This window comes from Sebastes umbrosus, chromosome 21, assembly GCF_015220745.1.
Source record: "Sebastes umbrosus isolate fSebUmb1 chromosome 21, fSebUmb1.pri, whole genome shotgun sequence".
Classification (NCBI taxonomy): Eukaryota; Metazoa; Chordata; class Actinopteri; order Perciformes; family Sebastidae; genus Sebastes; species Sebastes umbrosus.
In genome coordinates, this window is record NC_051289.1 from 12,393,918 (window position 1) to 12,415,458 (window position 21,541).

Genomic DNA, 21,541 nt, shown 5'->3' on the forward strand with positions numbered 1-21,541 from the left:
CTGGTCGTTTCACTCACCATTTGTGGTTAATTGTGGGAGTTAACGGGGCGTGATATGAGGCTCATGATCCTGTGCAACATTTTATGCTCTTGGTGATTAATAAAAGGAAAACAAGTACTTCGGCTGATGGGGTTGTGCTTAATTTAGCCATAACATTAACCTACGGTGTACCTGAACTGTACAGTATGGATAGAAAACACAGGTCAGCTAAGGAGATTCCCTACCTACCTGCTGAAAACAGTAAAGATAAAGCAAGCAAAACCATATTATAGGTCACTGAAGGAACACTGCTGAGTCAGCAGCGAGCGAGAGAGAGAGAGAGAGAGAAAGAGAGAGAGAGAGCGAATGAGAGAGCGAGAGGGGGAAAGAGAAATCATGCTGGTCAGAGTTTGACCGTCACAATGTGTACAGAAATGAAAAGCCTGAAACTGAATCCCCGCATTCCTCTGGCTTTATGGCGAGCGAGTGAGAAATGCTGCTGCTCTGCACATGTCATTCCGTGCTACCTTAGCCCGGCCCGCGATGGTGTCGACGCCGTTTACCTCCATTCCAGAATAAGATGGTGCACCAGATTTTCTCAGGGCAGATTCACGCTGCATATTTTTGGACCACCCACCCGACTACAGCAGGCAGCTTGCTCAATCCAAGTTCTCTCTCCCTCCCTCGGTGCCAAGGATTCCACCCTGGGCAGTGGGAAGGGTGCCAACCACATGCTAGCACCCAGTGCCACAAACACATTGTGGCAGAGGGGAAAGCAATTCACCCACACGCACAAATTAAGACTTCAAAGCATGCCCTCTAACCTTTATGTACAGCTCTGTCCTGGCATTAATCAATTTAGAGGATACCATCTTGCATCTTTATGATCTAACTTTGTCATTCTTTGACGGGAGTAGTGATACGTCACGAGGGTCACGAGAAACAATACTTCAGTACCAATTCAATGCCAAAAATCTGAAAATGTGACAGTACTTGTTTTCTACAGTATGACAGGTACTGTCAGGGCGAACGGTGTCCTGTTGTCAATAGAAAATGTGTTTGGGGCGCAGTAATCTCACTATTGACACGTCCAGGGGATGCACCATATTTCTTCCCTGATAATACTAAGTTGTGAACAACAAATCTGTGTTGAAATCGGCAGGACGAGAGCTAGTTAACGTTAGCTGTAAGCTCCATGCAGGACTGTGCTGCTAACCGACTGCTGACATCTAACTTTAACTAGCTCTCGTCCTGCCAATTTCAGCACGGGAGTTGCCACTGATTTACATTATGATGCATTCAGGCGAAGGTAAATTCTAACATTATCATGTGTTCAAATGTCATCTTGTAAAATGTATTTTTTGGCGAGAAACTTGAATAAATCGAGTTGTTTGAAGGAGATGTTTTCACAGCAATATGAAATAGATAAGAGAGGGAATTATGACCTGTTTAACTTCCTAACAAAAACTAGTATGTAAACGGTAATAAAAGGAGTGTATGTTGAAGTACATGGGATTTATTGTTTAACTTTTGTTTTTTACCGTGGTATCAAATTGGTATCAATAATCGTGGAATTTCACTGGTATTGGTATTGACTACTAAATTACTGGTATCCTGACATCCCTACAGGGGAGGGGAGGGGTTTTTATGCCTTTCCATAAAGCATTTTATAACCTCTATCTTTAAGTACTTTTAAATTTGTATATTTTATTACCACAATCAGATTAGTGATAACTGTGGAAAGCGTGAATGAAAATGAGGTACTGTACTGAGCACACATTCAAAAATAGTAACAGTTATTAGATCCACCATATTGTACAGCTAAGCAATCCCAGCCTCACAAAACAAGTGAAAACAGCTGCAGAAGCATTGTCACACTGTCATGTGACCTCTGTTGTATCCTCTGCTCAAGCCAAACTGGCTGAGGGCACCTTCTTAGCAATGAGCAGTAGACACCACAATATCATTTAGCTTGGAAGATCAATATGCACTTTGCTGTAGCTGACCTACATAAGTGGAAGAGCGTGGACTGTCGAAATCGTTGGATTGCCTGTGAGCCTCGAGATCCTTGGAGCCCCGCTGGAGTCTCAATGGGAGTAGCTAGAGCACGAGGCAGCAGCCCAACGGTGTGAGGTTACAAATCTCAGTTTTAAAAACATTACAGATTCAAAATGACTAGCCATATCATGCTAACACAAACCGACTGCCAGAGGGAATTACCCCACCTGGAAAATGATCAAGTCAAGGACATTTCAACAGCGCGTTTGCTTGCCAATATGGAGCTTAAATGTTCCTGGATGTTGCTTTTGACAAACGTACTCATCCATGGTTATACAGCCAAAACACTGGGGCTGCGTCCAAAATGATTACATACTACACACTACATATCCAATATGTGTACTATCTTTCAACATACTTTTGTGTGAACATCAGTATATGTGACACACTGAGCAGTAATTTACATCGCCACTTTCTGAAATCTTCCTTGCTGGTTGGAGGTGTGTAACCACGGTAACCTGTGCCAACCTCATGTGACCAAAATGACGGTTTAAGAGAATCAAAGTCTGAACTAATTTAGAAAACATATTACACCTAGCAATGTGAAATCTTATACTTGCACTTAAACTGAAGCGTTACTGATGTTACAGAGCTGTCCGTCAACATCTGTTAAGAACCCTGTCATCACTACCGCATTGAATTGTGGGATATTTATGCTGCAGTAGTGTCCAACGTTTGCATATTGTCATATTTCACCAGAAATAGTATGTAATTTCTGTACTATTGGTTTAATACGTACTAAAATAAATCTCACACACTATTTTAGCGTACTAAATGGCATGTTAGTATAGAATTTCGGGCGCAAACTAGGGCTGCAAGATATGAGGAAAATGTGCGATATGCAATAATAACGCTGAATATCACGATAACGATATTACTTGCGATAAACAGATCAATTGTTTTCAGTTCTGCTGCTTTCAATATTCTGCTAAAATACAAAAAATTGAAAGAAATTATTTCCAAAATCCTATAAATGAACAAATTGAACATTGAACTGAAGACAAAATGCTAAAATGAAAAAAAAGAATGACAGTAACATTTTAAAGGGCTGCTTTCTGATACTCCTTTTAAACTAACTAAAAAAATCCCTCAGTTCAATATTGCAGTCTTTCGCAATGTCTTTATCACGCAAGTTGACATAACGATGACGATTAAAAAAAGGATATATTGTGCAGCCCTAGTGCAAACTAAAGGGGCAAGAAGTTATCCAAGAGCAAATTTTGGCTCACTATTATCAGCAAACAACTATGATGACATGGGTATCCCTCTCATGCTCTGTTGATCCAGAGCAAACCCAGTAATTTAGCTTATCTGACAGGCAGCACTTCTCTTCATTGTAAATCGTCAACCCTTAAACGACAAGCACTGTACTTGGATAATTTCAGTTAACCTAAAAGGATCCTGTACAGGCTGCTGTTAACAAGACAGGCCCTACTCTTAGCACAGATAGATGGGGAAGGCTGATTTGAGGTCAGCTAAACAACACAATGACAACACGCCTTGAAGCAGAGAGGGAGTAAATACTCCCGACTCCTCCTCTTCCATGTCAGAGCTCCCTCAGCTTTCCATCAACCATCCCTGCCTTGCTTTTGACGTCTCTCCTCTCGCCGCCCCCCGCCCCCCCTCCTCTCGCTCCCTTTGCTGTAAAAACCTGGCCATTTCCCCACAGCTCATCCCTCACGCCCACCCAGGACCTGTCACACTGCTGTTTCCATGACAACACAAACGCAGAGACAGCAGGGTGAGATGCCCAGTGAGACAAGGCAAACAGATACCAGGGGGGAGCGGTGCATCATATCAAGAATACACTGTGGCCCTTATACAGCAAGTGATGGACAGATAACACGACGCAGTCTGATCTGTTACATCTAAACTTGACGAGAAGCCATTGTGTGTTTGTTTAACCTGTCTTATCGCGCAGACAAAGTCTTTACTCCAGTTTGGTCTCATATCTAATTCTCTAAGTCTCAAATCATTTAAGGTTATTTTTTTAATCTAAACTAACTGGTCTGGTCAGAGCAGTCTTACCTAAAAGCAAAACATAGTTTCTCCCAACATTCGGTCTTTGAATGGAATTTGCAGATTTGAGCAAGGACAGTAATACTTTGCAACATCCTGATAAAAGCCCAGATTGCTGCCAGCGCTGGATGTTGTCATTTGACACTGCTTTTAAAAAGGAGTACACATTAAAGAGCCTGACTGTGTGAGACAGAGTGATATGGTGTTGTTCAGGAGCTGGACGTACTAAGCGGCGGAGACGGGGATGTCATTTTCCAGCCTGGTGCAAATGAGTCAACTTAATGTTGTTAGTAAAGAGAAGTGTGTGGAAACAAGAGGAGTAGAGTATTTAAATAGTAAAATATGATATGTTTAAAAAGGGATTTATGCCATAAGTGTGCATTAGATTGGACAGGTGGCTAGAGTTGCAACTATTAATCGATTAGTTCAACTATTAAATTAATCGCCAGCTATTTTGATAATCAATTAATAGGTTTGAGTAATTTTTTAAGAAAAAAAAAAAAGAGTAAAAATTCTCTGATTCCAGCTTCTTAAACGTGAATATTTTCTTTTTTCTTTACTCCTATACGACAGTAAACTGAATATCTTTGAGTTGTGGACAAAACAAGACAATTGAGGACATTTTTTATAGATCAAACAACTTAGCAATTAATCAAGCAAATAATCAACAGATTGTAACAGCTTAATCGACAATGATAATAATCCTTGGTTGCAGCCATATAGGTGTCATAAATTTATCATCTTAAGCATTAGCACAAGACGGCAACATGGCACTTGAGTGAAATTTGACTTGTCAATTAGTATTTTGATAAGAATATTCACATAAATAATGAGTTTAGGGCTGCAACTAATGATTATACACAGTCCAAGCTCCAAAGATATTTAAGTTATTATCATAGAAGACAAAGAAAATATAAAAAATTGGAACCTACAACCTGAAAATTTGTCATCTTATCTTCAATTTTGACATAAGTGATTAACTGATTTTCAAAATTGTTGAAGATTAATTTCCTATTAAAGGCCTAATAGATTAACTGACGAATAATTCCAGCTGTAAATGAGTTTAATCACAGAGGGGAGTTTTGGGCTGCAACTAACGATTATTTTCATTATTGATTAATCTGTCAATTATTTTCTAGATTAATCGATTAATCCTTTGCTCTACAAAAAATTTAAGAAAATGTCCATCCCAGTTTCTAAAGTCCAAGGTGATGTCTTTAAATGTCTTATTTTGTCACTCCAAAAACCAAAGATATTTAGTTTAATATGATATAAAACAGAAAAAAGCAGGAAGTTTCCATGATTGAGAGGCTGAAAAGAGCATTTTCTGCTATTTTTATTCAAAATAGTTGGCATTATTTTTCTGTCGCTCGACTAATCGATTAGTTGAGTAATCATTGCAGCTCTACACGTGTTTATTCTTCTAAAACTGCTTATGTTTTGAATGTTTTGGGTTACAAGCCTGAAATAAGTTCAGTTGTTAAGATGAGCTTAATAATATATAACAATGTAATAATAACAACGGGGCAGAATTACCTGGGGACCTCATGTGATTTAGGTATTCACCCCAACATCTTTGTGTCATGTAGTGCATTCACTGCAATACACAAAATCAGCATTTTAACTAAATTGACTGACCAAATCCTACAGATTATTCAGAGATACAACTGACACACAATGCTATAAGCCTATTATTTATGCTTAAAACCAAAATAAAATCAGTGTTTAGTGTGAATATTGTCTCATAACAACATATGGAAAGTCTGCATAAATCACAGAGCATATATCTGACATCAATACAAAAATGCAATTTAATTCTACATTATAGTGGGGCTGCAGTACGAACAACTCATTAGTGGACTGGGCTATCATATAAGGCCCACAGTGACAGACAACAACCCAAGAACTGGCAGCGTATGCTACAGAACAAGGGTCAAATGATTACAGTATCACTCAGGTGACGCAACAGAGCGAGCCTATCACAGGGCAAAAGTCAGTGATTACAAGATGAGAGGCTTGTCTCTAATTACATTAGAAATTACTGCTTTGTTTTATGAAAATATGAACACACTCTGAACATGGAGTTGGCAACCAATAAGAGCTAAACAATAATATAGAAAGATGGGTTTGTGTGAAGGAAATTACAGGGTTGATGAGTGGAGCCCAGACTGAGGGAAAACAACTAGCGAGGATGGATGTAGTTTCCAAACCATGTGACACGCTGGGCATTACTGTCACACACCTGTTGCAATAGCTGTAGTTTACAATGTGTTCAGGCAGAGAATTACTTCTAGGTAACATCCAATATCCCAACTGTGCCAAACCAGTGTGAGAAAACCTCTTGCCAGTTATCCTTGTATAAACATCCACATACTTCCATACATGCTTGAATGAATTCCTGAACTGTCATCATCCAAACACAGTCATTTTATTGCAATGTTGAGTTAAGAAATGACACAAAACAAATTCTTTAGTGTACCAACCAAAGGCAAAAGCCCTGTTACGTAGACTGCTTCAGCCTTGTATAAAATAAATAACAAAAGCAACATACTGGAGGAATGCATGCCTCCATCTGTACAGGACTGCATTCTTTGTAACTAGGAGGGGTTTGTCGCAGGCGTCATAAGCATGCTCCGCATGTCCTCATCTAACACACTCTCAAAATTAAAATACAGTCAGATGTGGAGGAAATTTTACTACTTCACTTTTCCTGTCTTTCAAGGACAAACGTTTTCAACCAATATCCACCAAAAAATACTTAAAGAGAGTGAGTTTTGCTTCACTACAACTCAAAAAGTCAATAACTTCAGGCACTATGTGGACAGGAGGATGTTTAAAGAGGTTAACAGACAGCACATGCACACAGGTGACAGAAATAAACACTGTCCCGAATACCATTTTTTGGACTTCGAAGCTTCGGTGAGAAATATTCAAAGCTTCACGGAGCAGTGAGGCACGGCAGGCTGACATGTTCTTCTGTCTGTCTGTCTGTCTGTCTCCATTTCCCCAGTTTCAGTGCCTGAGACAGTGCTGCTAACAGCGATATTGTACACAACAAACAGCGATATCCGTATGAGAATAACTAATAATAATTCATGTTAAATATGAATAATGTGGGATTATTCCTTATTTTATGGGCTATTTGGGGATTTATACATTATTATTACATACTTATATATATATATATATATATAAATTTAAAAACGAAGCATTCGAATAGTGATTTGGAGGTTGAATACCATGGCAACAGTTGAAGCTTCGAAGCTTTCAGGTCAGTCCTAGCTCCGTCCCATTTATTAATGTGTCATTAATGAAAAATATGAAACATCGGTTTCTTTTAAACTCCTTTAGAGTTTACTTTGACTACCGGTAGGATCTGACTGAAATCCATCACATCCATCTTCACAGAAAAAGCCCTGAAGTTGCAGCCAAACCGCAAAAACCTAGACACAACATGTCATGTTCAAATCTCATATCAGTGATGTGACACCAGTCAGTGCTGCTGTGCATGCACCACCAGGTGGGCAGGAGTGATGCAACAGAAAAAACTGCTCAACTGGTTCCACAAGATGCGTTCCTGCAGCATTACTGGAGAGGAGGGGAGCTGTTGACAATCACTGACATGGCACAAGCTGTCTTGCCTGCCTGTATAGTCCTGGATCAGTCAAGCAAAGGGGGGAGCCCTTAAAAGGAGTGCACTCTCAACACTGGCACAACAAAAGCAACAACACACAAGTCAAGTAGCATTCATACTATATACTGCATGGGTTTGCATTGCATTTTCAAAGAGCATCTATTTACATCCCCCACACAATGAAGCATATAGCTGTGCATGTGTAGTGATTGTGTTGCCACCTGATAAGTGCTACACATAGGACGTTTTTTTTTGGGAGAGCAACGCCAAAACAAGCACTGTTGTTTTCCTTCTCTTCCAAGCTTTGAGCTGGTTTTCTTGCTGTGTAGCCAGTACAACTTACACTGAATACTATAAGTGGTCACATTATATAGCTTTGACTGCTATATACTGCATGGGGTTTGCATTACATTTTCAAAGAGCATCTATTTACATCCCCCGCACAATGAAGCCTATAGTTGTGCATGTGTAGTGATTGTGTTGCCACCTGATAAGTGCTACACATGATGATATGACGTTTTTTTTTGGAGAGCAACAACACCAAAACAAGCACTGCTTTTCCTCTTCCAAGCTTGTTTTCTTGCTGTGTAGCTGTACAACTTTTTCGGACTTCTTTAAGTGCTCACATTATATAGCTTTGACTGCTAACAAGCCTAGTAAAGTATAGCAACCTCGACAATGCATAGCACAAACACAAGAGTTCAGCAAAAAAAAAAAACATGAGAATGCAACCCTGAACAAATGCAGGGATTTCCTGCCAACTTACCGAACGCAAGAACTGCCTCGGCGTGGTTATAACACCACAACAAACCCAGCTAAAAACACACACATGCTGCTGCTGAGAACTGGTAGATTTCTGACAACGACAGACTAGCCTGCTGCTAGCTACAACATCTAGCATGCTAACTAGGTTCCTGGCGAACTTCGTCCGGGTGTTGTGTGCGTGTGTGCACGGTCACCCTTCTCCACTCAGCACAAAAAAAACACATATGAAAGTCCCGTGCATACGCTACATTTGTTAGTTTACATGTTAAATGTATATGTGGCCACAGCCGCTACATTAAGAACGTTGCAACAACTCATTGCAACATTGTTGCAGCTGTACATTCTATTGACACACAGAGAGCAGCAGCAGCAGCAAGAAGCTAATGCTAACAAGCCGCCTGTCTGTGCCAGACAACCCGAGATTGAAGACCTCGCATTGGGATAACACAACACCACGTCCTACCCCCTGTCCACCAAACTAAGGAGCACCAAACCAACACGTGTGATGGCTACTTACCGATTTAATACTTTTGGGTTTGTGTCCTGGTTGTTTAAATCCCGTTTATCAGACGCCGCTCTGACCTTCGCGGTAGTGAAACAACATTTCTGCTGGCTAACTGTGCCGCCATGTTACTCCTGCTGTGCAAACCAATGCTGAGTGTTTATCTGGCTGGTAGCTCTGCTCTGCTATCCTCCCCCACACTGAAAACCACATCACGGGGCTCTCCAGCTCCTCTAGCAGCAGCAGTATACACTCAGTACCGTCAGCAACCCCTACGGCCAGATTTACCTGTTAGGATGACACCATTACTTGGTGTTATTTAATAGAACAACAGTTATTGTTGCTGACATTTAAACCCACTTCAGAGCACACCACCGTGTCACGACTGTCGGTAATGTTTTGTGTTTACAAGGTGGGCAAACTAATGACCCCCATCTCAACTCAGGGTTGCCAATATATAGGGGGGTGGAGGGGAGTACAGCTTACCAACATGTATGCACATTTTTTTATTTTTATTTATTTGCACATATATAAAACTTCACAAAATCCAGTCAATGAAAAACAAGAAATGTGTCAAGAGAGGTCAAGAAGCCACAGGCGTATACAAAGGACCCCAGGAGAAAAAAAAAACAATAACAAAAAAAGGAAGAAAGATCTAAACTAACATCATTTAAAAAATACAACAAAAGTTAAACAACGACAAGAAGTACACAAAATGTGCCGGAAAACCCTAACCAAACAGTGGAAAACAATTCAATACAAACAATGAAATACATACAAAAAAACAGTACAGAAGAAAAGAAAATATATTTAAACATATCAAAGACATTAGACATCATTAATCAAATGTGATGATAATTTCCCTTTAAAATGTTCTAAGGAAAACGAGCTCTTGATAACATGTATTTTGGTGTTCCATATTTGTACATCACGGTATCTGAGGGAGTAATGGCCATGTTTTGTTTTGTAAAAAGGCAGGTGAAGATGATTAACCTGTCTAGTATTATGTGAATGAATTTGAGAATTAGATTTAAAGAAGTTGCTAAACAATGATGGTAAAGAAGAAGGCAAGAACATACTGCACTATTGCACTATTTTTCTCACTACTAATGACCCCCATCCCAACTCAGGTTTGCCAATATAGGGGGAAAAAAGTACAGCATTTAAAGTCATAAAGATTTATATCAACCTATAAAATGATGTGTGTGAGCACAAATTAAAAAAAAAATGAACTGAACAAAATGTTAATTTCTTAAAGCTAACATAACAAGCTTTAGAAAAACTACAAATAAGCGTGTGTCCTACTTTAGCTACCTTGATTTACTGTGTGGTCAAACTATCCATGGGTCACACAAGCAAGCAGGCGTTTTCTCTCAATTAAAACGTGTGCAGCAGAGCCACCTAGTGGTCAATAGGTGAAACAGCAACAGGGTGGTTTCCACATGTTGTCATGAACACACAGTAAAAGACTGTAGAGACCAGAAAGTCCATGTTGACACATCCAAAGACCATTTGTGTAGGATTTTCTCGCAATTGCTCCCGTTTGTAATGTTTACCTAAGGGCAGGACTTGTTTAGAACAGTAAAAAACAAATATTTGCGTGTGTCACTTTACCATTGTCACTTGACCTTTATTTACCTTTATATAGGCCTACTTTACATACTGTTTTACAAACTGTTACACCTTTGTGTGTGTGTGTGTGTGTGTGTGTGTGTATATATAATACTCTTATTAACGTGGGAGTGGGCAAATATGCTTGCTTTATATATATTTACAAATGTACTGTATGTATATTTTTATAATTGGAAATCAATTAACAACACAAAACAATGACACATATTGTCCAGAAACCCTCACAGGGTAGCTCTCACTTTCAGCATTAAAAAATATGCTCAAATCATGACATGGCAAACTCAAGCCCGAGAGACAACAACAGCTGTCAGTGTGTCAGTGTGTTGACTTGACTATGACTTGCCCCAAACTGCTTGTGATTATTATAAAGTGGGCATGTCTGTAAATGGGAGACTTGTGGTACCCATAAGAATCTATTTTCATTCACATATCTTGAGGTCAGAGGTCAAGGGACCCATGTGAAAATGGCCATGACAATTATTCCTTGCCAAAATTTAGCACAAGTTTGGAGCGTTATTTAACCTCTTAACTGACAAACTAGTATGACATGGACTCCTTAGGTTTTATAGTTTCATATGATGCCAGTATCTCCACTCTAACTTTAAAACTGAGTCTATAACCTAAAAAATCGCAAGTTGTTTTAATGTATTAAAGAAATTAGTGGCGTTAAGATTAATTTAACGAATGTAATTTTGACAGCCCTAATATATACATATTTATTACTTCTCTATACATACTAAATTCCTGTTTACACCTCTTCCTGTCTACTTCTCATCATGCATATACGTACTACATCCTGTTTACATTCAGTTTCCCCATCTGAAATACTGTCATCCACAAAATTACAAATTTAAATTTACATTACTATTTAATATTTACTTATGTTTATATTTAAGCCCTATATTTGAACTACACTATTTTATGCCATATATTATCATTTTACTTTTAATTTACTTGTGTGATTTCTCCTTTTATATATATACATATTTTATGAGCATTGTTCACGGAACCTGAGACCAAAGATTTTCATTGCCAATGACTGTGCTCTTTACTTGGAGTCTGAGTCTTTAGGCAAACGTTAAAACATGTACAGCAAATACTATTATTCTGTGCATACAACATCCATTGCATGTCTGTCCATTTTTTCCCCCTTTAAACATTCTTTTTGGGTAGTTTTTCCTTATCCGAATCAAGGTAATCAAAGGGTCTGCCGTACAGATTGAAAATCCTATATAAATTAATAAATAAAAAAGTTATATAAATTAAAGAAAAAATAAAAACTCTGATAGTTCTTTTTTTTTTTTTTTTTCAATAAAACATTTTAATCCTTTGTAAGATAGATAAACAATCAGGACAAGTTGAGAAAACCACATACACTGCTGATATACTGCCGGAGGCAACCGTGGCTCACTACCGTGTACCTAAAATTAGTTAATGGGTTTATTCTTTAGAATAAGCCAGTGTTATTTAGGTGATTCTTAAAATACAGTTGACTGCAACCAGTCAGGCTCATTTGGCACATGTCTACAGTGGGTTGGGGGGAAAAACAGCCAAACAAAATATGGTTTTCTCATTCCCAGTCCGTGCTTTAACAACAAATCATTCTCGTGGATATTTGAAGCAATAATATGCAAGGCCAAAACAAATACAGTAAACCCATTCCACTTAAACAGCAAATGATTTGGGACCATACAAGACAGTGATTCAATCAAACTCACTAAAGGGATGTTTTGCCATTTCATCTCTTATAAAGTCATCTCATATCACGTCAAAACTAAAAGAAAAAGTGTGATCATTTATTGACAGTGTTATAGGCAGAACGGCAATAAATTCTCATGGCGAGGAAAATGTCCTGTTGTGATTACAAAGCTACGCTGAACCCTGATAATTAAATGCTACATCAGGTTACTACGTCTTTGCTGGCAGTTTTGTACAATACTGAACTGTGAATCTACTTTACAGTATTACAGGGTGACAGCTGCTGTTTTCCTGGGCTGCTTTTATATACTCTTCCCTATTCTATCCATGAGTGGATATTAAAAACTTTCTATGTCGCTTTCCATCTTTAGTTGTTGGCCAGTGACATGGTGAAAACATTGTGATAACATCTTGCTGTGTGTTTGAACAGTCTATAACGATTTATAACAAGACTGTATGCAACCGTCACTGATGGAAACATAAGAGATATTATAAAGGAATTCATAAACTCCATACAATGTTTACAAATATCCCTCTTTGTGGCAAAGAAGTGAAGCTGCTAGCACTTATAAATACAAGAAAAAAAAGGGGGAAATAAATCACAAGCTGGAATACACACCGTTTAGGAAAAAGCATGACATGACCTGACTTGGGAGAAACATTAAACACTGAAGTCATCATTCCTGAAATTTTAAAATTACACACCCTGTACAAAACACTCCGTATCATTAGGCACTTCTTAAATAAGGTCTTTTTTCTCATAGTTTATTTGGGAATTTATTTTCATTCGAAATGGCACAGCAGAGCAATGATTCCTAAAATCAAGGCGTGCTGGATGAGTGGCGACAAGCAAAAGCTAAATGCATTCTGGTCCTTGGAGTCCAGCTGGGAGGTCAGTCCTGTGTGGGAGCTGAAGATGCATATCGTGGTTGAGGAGCTGGAGGGACTGTTGGTTGGATACAGCCACGGAAGCACGGGAGGGCGGGAAAGATGGTTCTTTGAAGAGGGGGTGATGGAGGAGAATGTATTTATGATGACTTCTCTTTTCTTGCTCTTGGTGAATCGGCTGCGTGAGAGCTCACTCCGTTTACTCCATTGGCTAAAAACAAAAAAAACACATCCAGATTTGTTTCATTTGATAAATTAATATAGAGTTATAGAGTAACTTCAGTATTTTTCAACCTGGACCCCATTTCCCCATGTTTTTGTGTCTGACTAAATAAACTATTTATTAATTTATTTGACAGGGACAATACATGTAGGCATCTTTACACTTAAAGTGCTACCGATGCAATGTATATCAGACTTTTAGCTGTAGCTAATTTGCAGACCTTGTCCTTGGTTAGGATTTTAAGATAAAATGGAAAAAAACATAATAGCACATCATACATAAAATCACACAATACATTACAATCAATTTACATATGTATGTTCCCAATCAGAAATCAGTGATCACAGGACAACAATTTCTGAAATTGGTCCAGTATTGAGGGAGAGCGCTGAAGACGGCAGACATTCACAGGCTGCATTATGGTGCTATCGGGGTAAAGCTGGCACCGTCATTTACGTCCACTAAAAGTGCTTGTTCACACTTGCCCTTGCAGCTCCTTACAGCGTTCTCCCTCAATACTGGACCAGTTGAAAAAAGTGTTGTCCCCATTAGTCACTTAGACACAAAAACATGGGAAAAAAGGGTCCAGGTTGAAAAACCGAAAGATATCCTTTAAGTGTATGTAAGCATGGACATTATGCATATAATGAAAAGAATTGCATGTAGTCAAACGTCCAGCGCTTTGCAGAAGAACACATTCCTAATCAAGTAAATGCGTGCTCGCTACTCACCTTTGTCTTTCTTTGATTTGCTCTTGGTAAGAACTTGTTTCTTTTTCAAGGTCTGAGCTTGGCCATGCTCTCTCCACCGGCGCAGCTGGAAGTTGATAAATTTCCACATCATGAAGGCCTGAGTGAGGCAGATGGCAGCCAGGACAGTTATCCTAATGGAGAGTCAGTAAATCAAAAGGTTAATAAAAGACGCCGTGTGTGTGTGTCACACACACAGTGTTGTCTTACAATGTCACAATATGTCTCCATAACTCCAGTGAAACAGACGTGAGGTTGTGTGTGTATAAAGAAAGAAATGCTGATGTATTGTGGTTGTATTTCATTCTAATTCATTGAAGCTCTTCCTCTTCTACAATGGAGCCCTTCCTGTATGACTGTTGAACCTCAGAGCTGCACGGTGAGTGTAGAAATACGCTCTTGTTCCTTTATTCTAAGTGGCCAGCATGACGTTGACAGATTTGCCCCGTGAGAATTAGAACATATCACAAAAATGAATAAAAAGTGTGCTAAATAATGCTAAAGATATATTTAAGAGTTCGTTTTTGGAGCGTGATTGAAGCTAAATTAAAAAAAGGCTGTTGCGTGCAGATTTTCAGACCTTAATTAATCTGGTTAGCAGTTTTAAAAAATAGTATTTTTGCATTAAGTAGACCAGTTTCTCCTCTCAGACACACTTACCGAACAAAAATGACATTAAAGTTTCCAGCAGCCAAATCAAAGCCTTGATTCTCAGATGTGGCGAGGCCAAAGCCCACGGTGAGGACGGACAGGGACAGAGTGAGCAGCCGTCCAAGGACAAACAAGACGGCCCATATGGTGAAACTGGAAGACAAGAGGACGGCTTTTAACTATCAGTAATTCTTAACTGGTGCAACTTTTGCACATGCACCACTCTGAACATGCAAAACTCACCCTGTCTGTCTGTTCTCGTTGCTGAAGTAGATCAGGCGGGAAACGTGGAACAGAAGCTCGACAAAGTAGTGCAACACTAGCAGGACCAGAGCCAGACGGTTCAGACTGAAAGACACGCATAATTCCCCTTTATTACAAATGACAGGAACAACACACTCTCTCCTGAAGGGCAGTGTACAAACACAGGAGCAATGCCACATGCTCCACATGTAATTTTAGGCTTTCTAAAGTAGCCGTTCTTACTTCAGAATGTAGGCGCCCGCGATGTGGACCAGGTACAGGAAGATGTACACAAGTTGGCGTGGAATATCCTCCTAAACAGTAAACACAAAGAATGGGAGGCAGAGAATGGTCAAAATATTTACTTTGCACGCGGAATTAAGCAAGGCGAGCGTGATTCTTTGAAACAATGCAACATAACCAAGGAAGTCAAACAGGAAGTAGCCTCGGGCTCCAAACAGACGCTACAGTCATAAAAAAACAACAAGACGGGCCCACCACACACACTTACCTTCTTTGTCTTTTGGAAATACAGTTCTGGGAGAGCGTGTAACCAGTAGCCCAGCTGACAAATGAAGTAGAATTTCATCTGGAATCTGAAGGAAAAACAGGAGTTAGAAAATGAAGTTTTCATAATTCAGAGCCACACTTGAAGCTCTAATAAAATAACCAATAAAGTAACACATGACCGCTTTTCTAGTCTACTTAAAGAGGACCTATTATGCTTATTTTCAGGTGCATACTTGTATTTGGGGTTTCTACAAGACCATGTTTACATGCTTTAATGTTCAAAAAACACTTTACTTTTCTCATCCCGGCTGTGCTGCAGCACCTCTCTTTCACCCTCTGTCTGAAACGCTCTGTTTGAGCTCCGCCCAGTCTGCTCTGATTGGTCAGCTGGCCCACTCTGTTGTGATTGCTAACCAAACTCTTCGGACTTCGCTCCAGCTCCACTCTAACTAGCTTTGTTTGAGGGCGTGCCAAACAAGCCGCTAGGCAGGTATTATGGTATTATGTTACTTGGTGACATCACCACGTTACGTAAGAAAAGAATGGACTTCAAGCAAGGCGTTTCAGGCAGTTCAGGAGCAGTGTTTCTGTGGGGGAGAGTAACTCCCTTAGGCATGGCCTTTGAGCTTTGTAACTTTGCGGCCTTTTACATGCACAAAAAACTATACAACACACTAAAGGAAAGGGGAAAGGCACAAAAGCATAATAGGTCCCCTTTAAACCACAAAGAAATAACAAACAGTATCTCTAAAATGCAACTCCACACACAACATTACAAACTCACGGCATCAATGTATGGGGATAACCCTCCCATAGGGTGACTGGATTGGACAGGAGGTTTTCCTAAGAACAAAGAAGCATTTAAATTACAATCACGGACAGTTTTTGGGGCGTGAAACAAAATATGAACAAGAACAGCTTAGCTACTGTACGTACAGAGAGCAGGATGCTGGCACCCCAGCCAAAGGAGAATAAGTAGAAGGCGCTGAGCTGGCCCGACTCATTGAACTTGCTGTGCTTCGTTTTGGAGAAGTGCTTCTTCCGGTTGATTTTCTGCAAAACAAACGACAATAAAAAGAAATGCAGAACTGTTCGTTGATATTAAAAGTCTGTCTGTGTGCACAAAGTTTGTGTCTCACTTACATCCAGCACGTACTCCTGGATGATGGCGTGCATGATGATGGCCACCAGCATGTAGAAGAAGGTGGTGGCCAAGTCCTTGATGCCGTGGTGGAAGTGGTTCACGGGGGTTTCCTCTGGGCCTTCAGTAGCACGCACAGAGGTCAGACAGGGTCATCACAATGAGCATGATAGAAAAATCCAACATTTATCTGGAAATGGGCCTCATGCAGGAAGCGATATATGATCAGATCTTCCCTTATTTGTGTTCTTATCCACGATTTGCTCTTATTATGATAATACCCATTCATTTCTGGGATTCACCAATGTTTTCTTAGTTTTGCTCTTGCTCGCTATATATATTTTATTTTATTTAGTGTTTTAGAGTTATTATAATGATTTGATTATTAAATTTGTGGCCAAAATAAATACTATTGGTCCATTAATCCCAATTAAGATTATAAAAACCCCTTGGATGATATTGCTTATATACTGCTCTTCGATGCTTTTTGATTTTCCTGTAACGACAGTACTGACGCTCTGGAAAATCACATTTCCTTTGCTTAAGTCTTGGTGGTAATCTCTCCAAATCTTGGGCATGTACCAGAGTATTTGCACACGGCACAACCCCTGTCATTATATAGTGTTTAGGGGGCGTTAGCTGTGCTAATAATAAACAATCTACCACACACCACCAATTTATGATCTAAGTGTGATTCATCATTCGGCGCACCTGGGTAAGAGCAGATCTGGATGGTTAAGAGTGTTTCAACGCGAGTTGACTTCTCTTATTTGTTCTCTTAACGGAAAATTAAGAGAAAATATAAGAGGAATTTAAGAGAATTTTGCTGCATGAGGCCCACTGTAACGTCAGATGCACTCAGTTCATCCTTAACATGAACTGTCGAGCCATTTTAGTTCAATGCAGTCAAGTGATTCACATGTTTAATAACCTTAATTCCTGAGGTGAGGCGTTTGGATTAGTGAGTCTCGACTGTGCAGTATTACACCACTTTGAAAATGCCAGAGACATTGACTGTCTCAACACAATAACTGTCACACAGGTATCTGTGAAACACTGAATAATATGAAGAGTTGTAGCACACAGAGACAGATGACAAAGTTCCCAGCAAACAGTTTGAGAAAGCCTTTGCTCATGGTTTATGCAACCACATAACGAAATCAGTCCGATCGTTTGTAAAAGTCAGAACAGACAAAGAAAAATCACAGCGGCGTCATTGAATTAGTTTCACTACAGAGGGATTTAGGTGCTGCATGTTATTTGTCTAATTAGATACACGCTGTAAATAAGTTACAGACCTGGGTACGTGGTATAAAGTCTCCCAGATAAGAACTGAGTCACCAGCTGGCAGTCCTGCAAAACCTCCAGCCTGTACAACAGCGTATGAATAAGCTCTGGGGTTGTACGTTCCTTCAGCAGTATCTGAAGTTGGCAACGAAATTGTTAACCTTGAAATGACTTGAATTGAGAGGCCTATATTACACCTTAGCCCAAATTCACCCGGTGCAACCTTGCCACAAGAGGACTTTATAAATCAGGCAGACTAAATTTAGCTCCAAAGGGGAAAAAAAGGAGCTCTCAAATGGGTTTGTGCAAAGCCACGCAAGTACCGCTCCAGAATCCAAATGAGAGGCTTCCAGCAGGACAGCTCTTAAGAAAATACTGCATTGTATGTCGAAGCCAAAACCTGCAGTATTCATTTTAACACATCATCTGTTCTCATCACCATATATCTTATACTCTTAATTCAATCCTTCAACTTACCATTTGTTGATATGGTGACATTGTACTGGACGGTTATGAATAACACTGCGAATTTGGAGGTCACCTGTAGATGTAAAAAACATATTAGTAATGCAAGCCTGCACACAAATACATGTTTTAACTGTAAAATCAAACAGTATTACCAGAGTATTGCATTTATATATCAAGGATTTCCTGCAAGACCAATAACGGAGTGACTGTAACTGTGACTCATGTATGAATATTGAAGTTAAGGTGACACATCGGTTTTAATGTCACAGAATTATCTATTTTAGAAATTTTAGGGTGATAAAAAGCAAAGATCAGCCAAAACTATGAGGCCATATGGGAATTATGCAATATTACTGTGACGGCAGGAAAAAATGGTGATGAAGCACTGCCAGCTCCTTCTGTAGAGGTGTTAGAAATAGAATAAATAGAAGAATAGACTGGAATTAGGGATGGGCAATATGACGATATAATAGTAATAATAATACATTTTATTTATAGAGCGCTTTTCATGAAACTCAAAGACATTTTACACAGTTAAAATGATCATAAATAAGAACAACATAAAAATGTCATAAAAACGATATAAAAATGTCTATTGTTTTATTGTATATAGTTTTCTATATCGTTTCTATCGTTATATATTCTAGGCCTACTTTTCTTTCTTTTTTCTCTATAATTTCATTTAAAACTGTTATGTTCATTTTGTACTCAAGTTCTTAAAATGGGAAAATACACAGTATTTTATTTGTCAAGTATTTAATTCACAAGGGAGTATAAAAAAACCAAAATGCTTTACCATGTGGTTATTTCATATAAACTATTTATTTACTGAATTAGGCCTACCAGGAAACTTGCTATATCATTATCGTTATATGAAATTACATATATATAATATAAATTTATAATATATATTCATATGCATTCTTCAATGCATTTATTATTTATTATAATAATATATAAATATATAATATATATATATTTATATATTATATGCATATAATATATGTATATATATATAAAATATATTTATTATAATTTAATTTGAATAGCCCATCACACACATATTGTGTATATATATTAATATATATTATTATTATTATTATTATAAATAATAAATGCATTGAAGGAGCGAATAGCATCAAGATAGCCAAATAATAAGGTTAAAATAGGAAGTTGCTTATTCATCCTTCACAACAAAAGAATGACGTGGACACCCACATTGAAATTAAATACACACAAGAAGTATTCACCGTTTAATTAAACTGTCATAAATAGCCATAACTTTCAAAATGTTCATGCTGCCATTACGATATAACATAGACTACACGTTGCAACAGCTGTCACTGGACGGGGATTTTACTTTTGTAGAAGAAAAACAGGAAGTAGTTGAAATAATGGCTACATCGGAGCACTAATGGCGCTGCTTTTCACTGAGGATGAAACATGTTTGAAATGTGGACATACATTGTGAGTGAAAGTAGCCCAGCATGCAGCACGGAAGCGGGTTAATCAGTGTGAACGTGTTAAGTTAATTAAGTTACATTTAAAAACGCTTTTTTTTTAGCTCCAAAGACAAAACTTTCAGTTTGGTGCAAGCGGGTCTGTGCGATGACAGCCCTCTCAGTCGTTGTGTGATTGCCACGTAACACATCTACGCATAAACTGACCAAGTCGAGAACGCTGTGCAACATTGTATCCACCGAGTTCGATAGAATGCTGCAAGTCTGCAACACACTGACACGTTTCCAGTAAATAAAATAGAAGATCAAATACATAAATTGCACATGTAAAACTTTTGTTTTTATGATCAAACGGCGGGCCCTGTAGACGTGTGACTTGAAATATCGATTTCAACCTGGGAAAGCAGCCAGATGGACTAGTCAAAGACACATTTAATCTGTATGAAAACCTAACACAAGGCTATACCATGAACGAGTGGATCATCTGGTGGATTAAAAGCAAAAAAAAAAAGCGAGGTGCACAGAAAACTTTCAGGAGGAAGTAGTAGTGAAGAATAGATGAGCCTGCCATGTCACTTTGCAGGAGAACAGATGGTTGAGTTGGGTATCACGAGCATCCTCGCATGACCCCCACGATCCATTCAACATGTGGACTCTTACCTCAAACATCAGCCCGAGAAGGAACACCATAGCAACACAGGAAACAATATCTGCATGGTTCTGGATGACAAACTCATGGCTCAGCACTGGCGGATTCTTGGTGGTCTTTTTTCGGATCCCCATGATCGACACGATTTCGGCCCCAACTTTTAAGCTTTACGCAGCGCAGATGTGGTCGTTTTCTATCAGATGTTAGTAGTATTATCCTTGTTGTAGGAGAGAGAGAGAAAGCTCACTGCTGCTGCTGCTTCCTACAAGCGAAGGGCCAGGCAGCAATTGAATGGCGTGTCACTCTTGTGCTAGTGGGAGGGTCCACGGAGAGAGCCGAACCAACGAGGACTCTTTTTTACGCACAGGAGAGAAACAGCTGGAGCTCTCTATCGCTACCTAGAGGTTTGGAGTATAAGAGTGTCTCATTTTCTCTCACTTAATTTCTGACATTAGATTCCTTTTCTAGAATTACTGGTCTCAAAAGGAAAAGATTTTTTTGGGGAATACACTGATTTGCTTTCTTGCCAAGATATCATTATTCTCATCTGACTATCGGCAAGAAAGCAATAAAGCATAAAATTAAGCAAAATGTTGAACTATTCCTTTCATCAAAATACCACAAACTAACTGAAGATACCTCAAGCCAGGGGCAGGTTGTGTTTCAGCTGATGGGTACTGTAATACTTCAGGATACATACGCCATATACATATGCCCCTTTGACATCGAGGGCTCAACCAGGGTCGAGACATGGGTCAAACCAGGGTCGGACCAGGATCGATTTCCATGTGAACGGCATGCACCAGGGTCACTAACACACTAACAACCGGAGCAGGACAAATCTATTTGGTTGCAAATCGGAGACAAAAAACGGTGCGACAGCAGTGGTAATGTTTTCAGACACACTGGAGGTGAACAACGGACGATTTGAACAACATGGATGTGGCAAGACTTCGAGAGGCGAGAAATTTGGATACGCTCTAAT

The 21,541-nt window shown here is 39.1% G+C and overlaps 2 protein-coding genes across 5 annotated transcripts in view; both read right to left on the minus strand.

Annotated features, from left to right (window-relative positions):
* The window catches only part of ncoa2 (nuclear receptor coactivator 2), a 71,002-nt gene extending 61,667 nt beyond the window's left edge, over positions 1 to 9,335 (minus strand). Inside the window, exon 1 of one of the 4 annotated variants that reach the window (XM_037756448.1) lies at positions 8,973 to 9,335. The gene's annotated coding sequence lies outside the window, so the exon portion shown is untranslated. Of the gene's footprint in view, positions 1 to 8,456; positions 8,674 to 8,972 lie in introns of those variants that run through there. The other 3 variants (XM_037756446.1, XM_037756449.1, XM_037756447.1) reach the window with 3 other exon arrangements.
* A 2,543-nt stretch (positions 9,336 to 11,878) lies between these two features.
* Positions 11,879 to 20,867, minus strand: tram1 (translocation associated membrane protein 1). The gene is made up of 11 exons (XM_037757198.1): positions 20,568 to 20,867; positions 18,457 to 18,520; positions 16,695 to 16,813; positions 16,488 to 16,604; positions 16,336 to 16,394; positions 15,553 to 15,637; positions 15,285 to 15,355; positions 15,042 to 15,146; positions 14,808 to 14,951; positions 14,130 to 14,281; positions 11,879 to 13,386 (listed from the first exon to the last, which is right to left on the minus strand). Exons 1-11 carry the CDS (start codon positions 20,688 to 20,690, stop codon positions 13,316 to 13,318), a joined length of 1,110 nt encoding a protein of 369 aa, XP_037613126.1. The 5' UTR covers positions 20,691 to 20,867; the 3' UTR covers positions 11,879 to 13,315.
* Positions 20,868 to 21,541: the final 674 nt, after the last annotated feature.

What these genes read in the sequence shown, in the direction of transcription:
- tram1 (XM_037757198.1), bottom strand. Translation starts at nt 20,690, where the DNA reads ATGGGGATCCGAAAAAAGACCACCAAGAATCCGCCAGTGCTGAGCCAT. An exon ending in GTGCCAGCATCCTGCTCTCT is followed by an intron (nt 16,395 to 16,487) that starts GTACGTACAGTA and finishes CTTTGTTCTTAG; the next exon opens with GAAAACCTCCTGTCCAATCC. An exon ending in CAAATCAAAGAAAGACAAAG is followed by an intron (nt 13,387 to 14,129) that starts GTGAGTAGCGAG and finishes TTTTGTTTTTAG; the next exon opens with CCAATGGAGTAAACGGAGTG.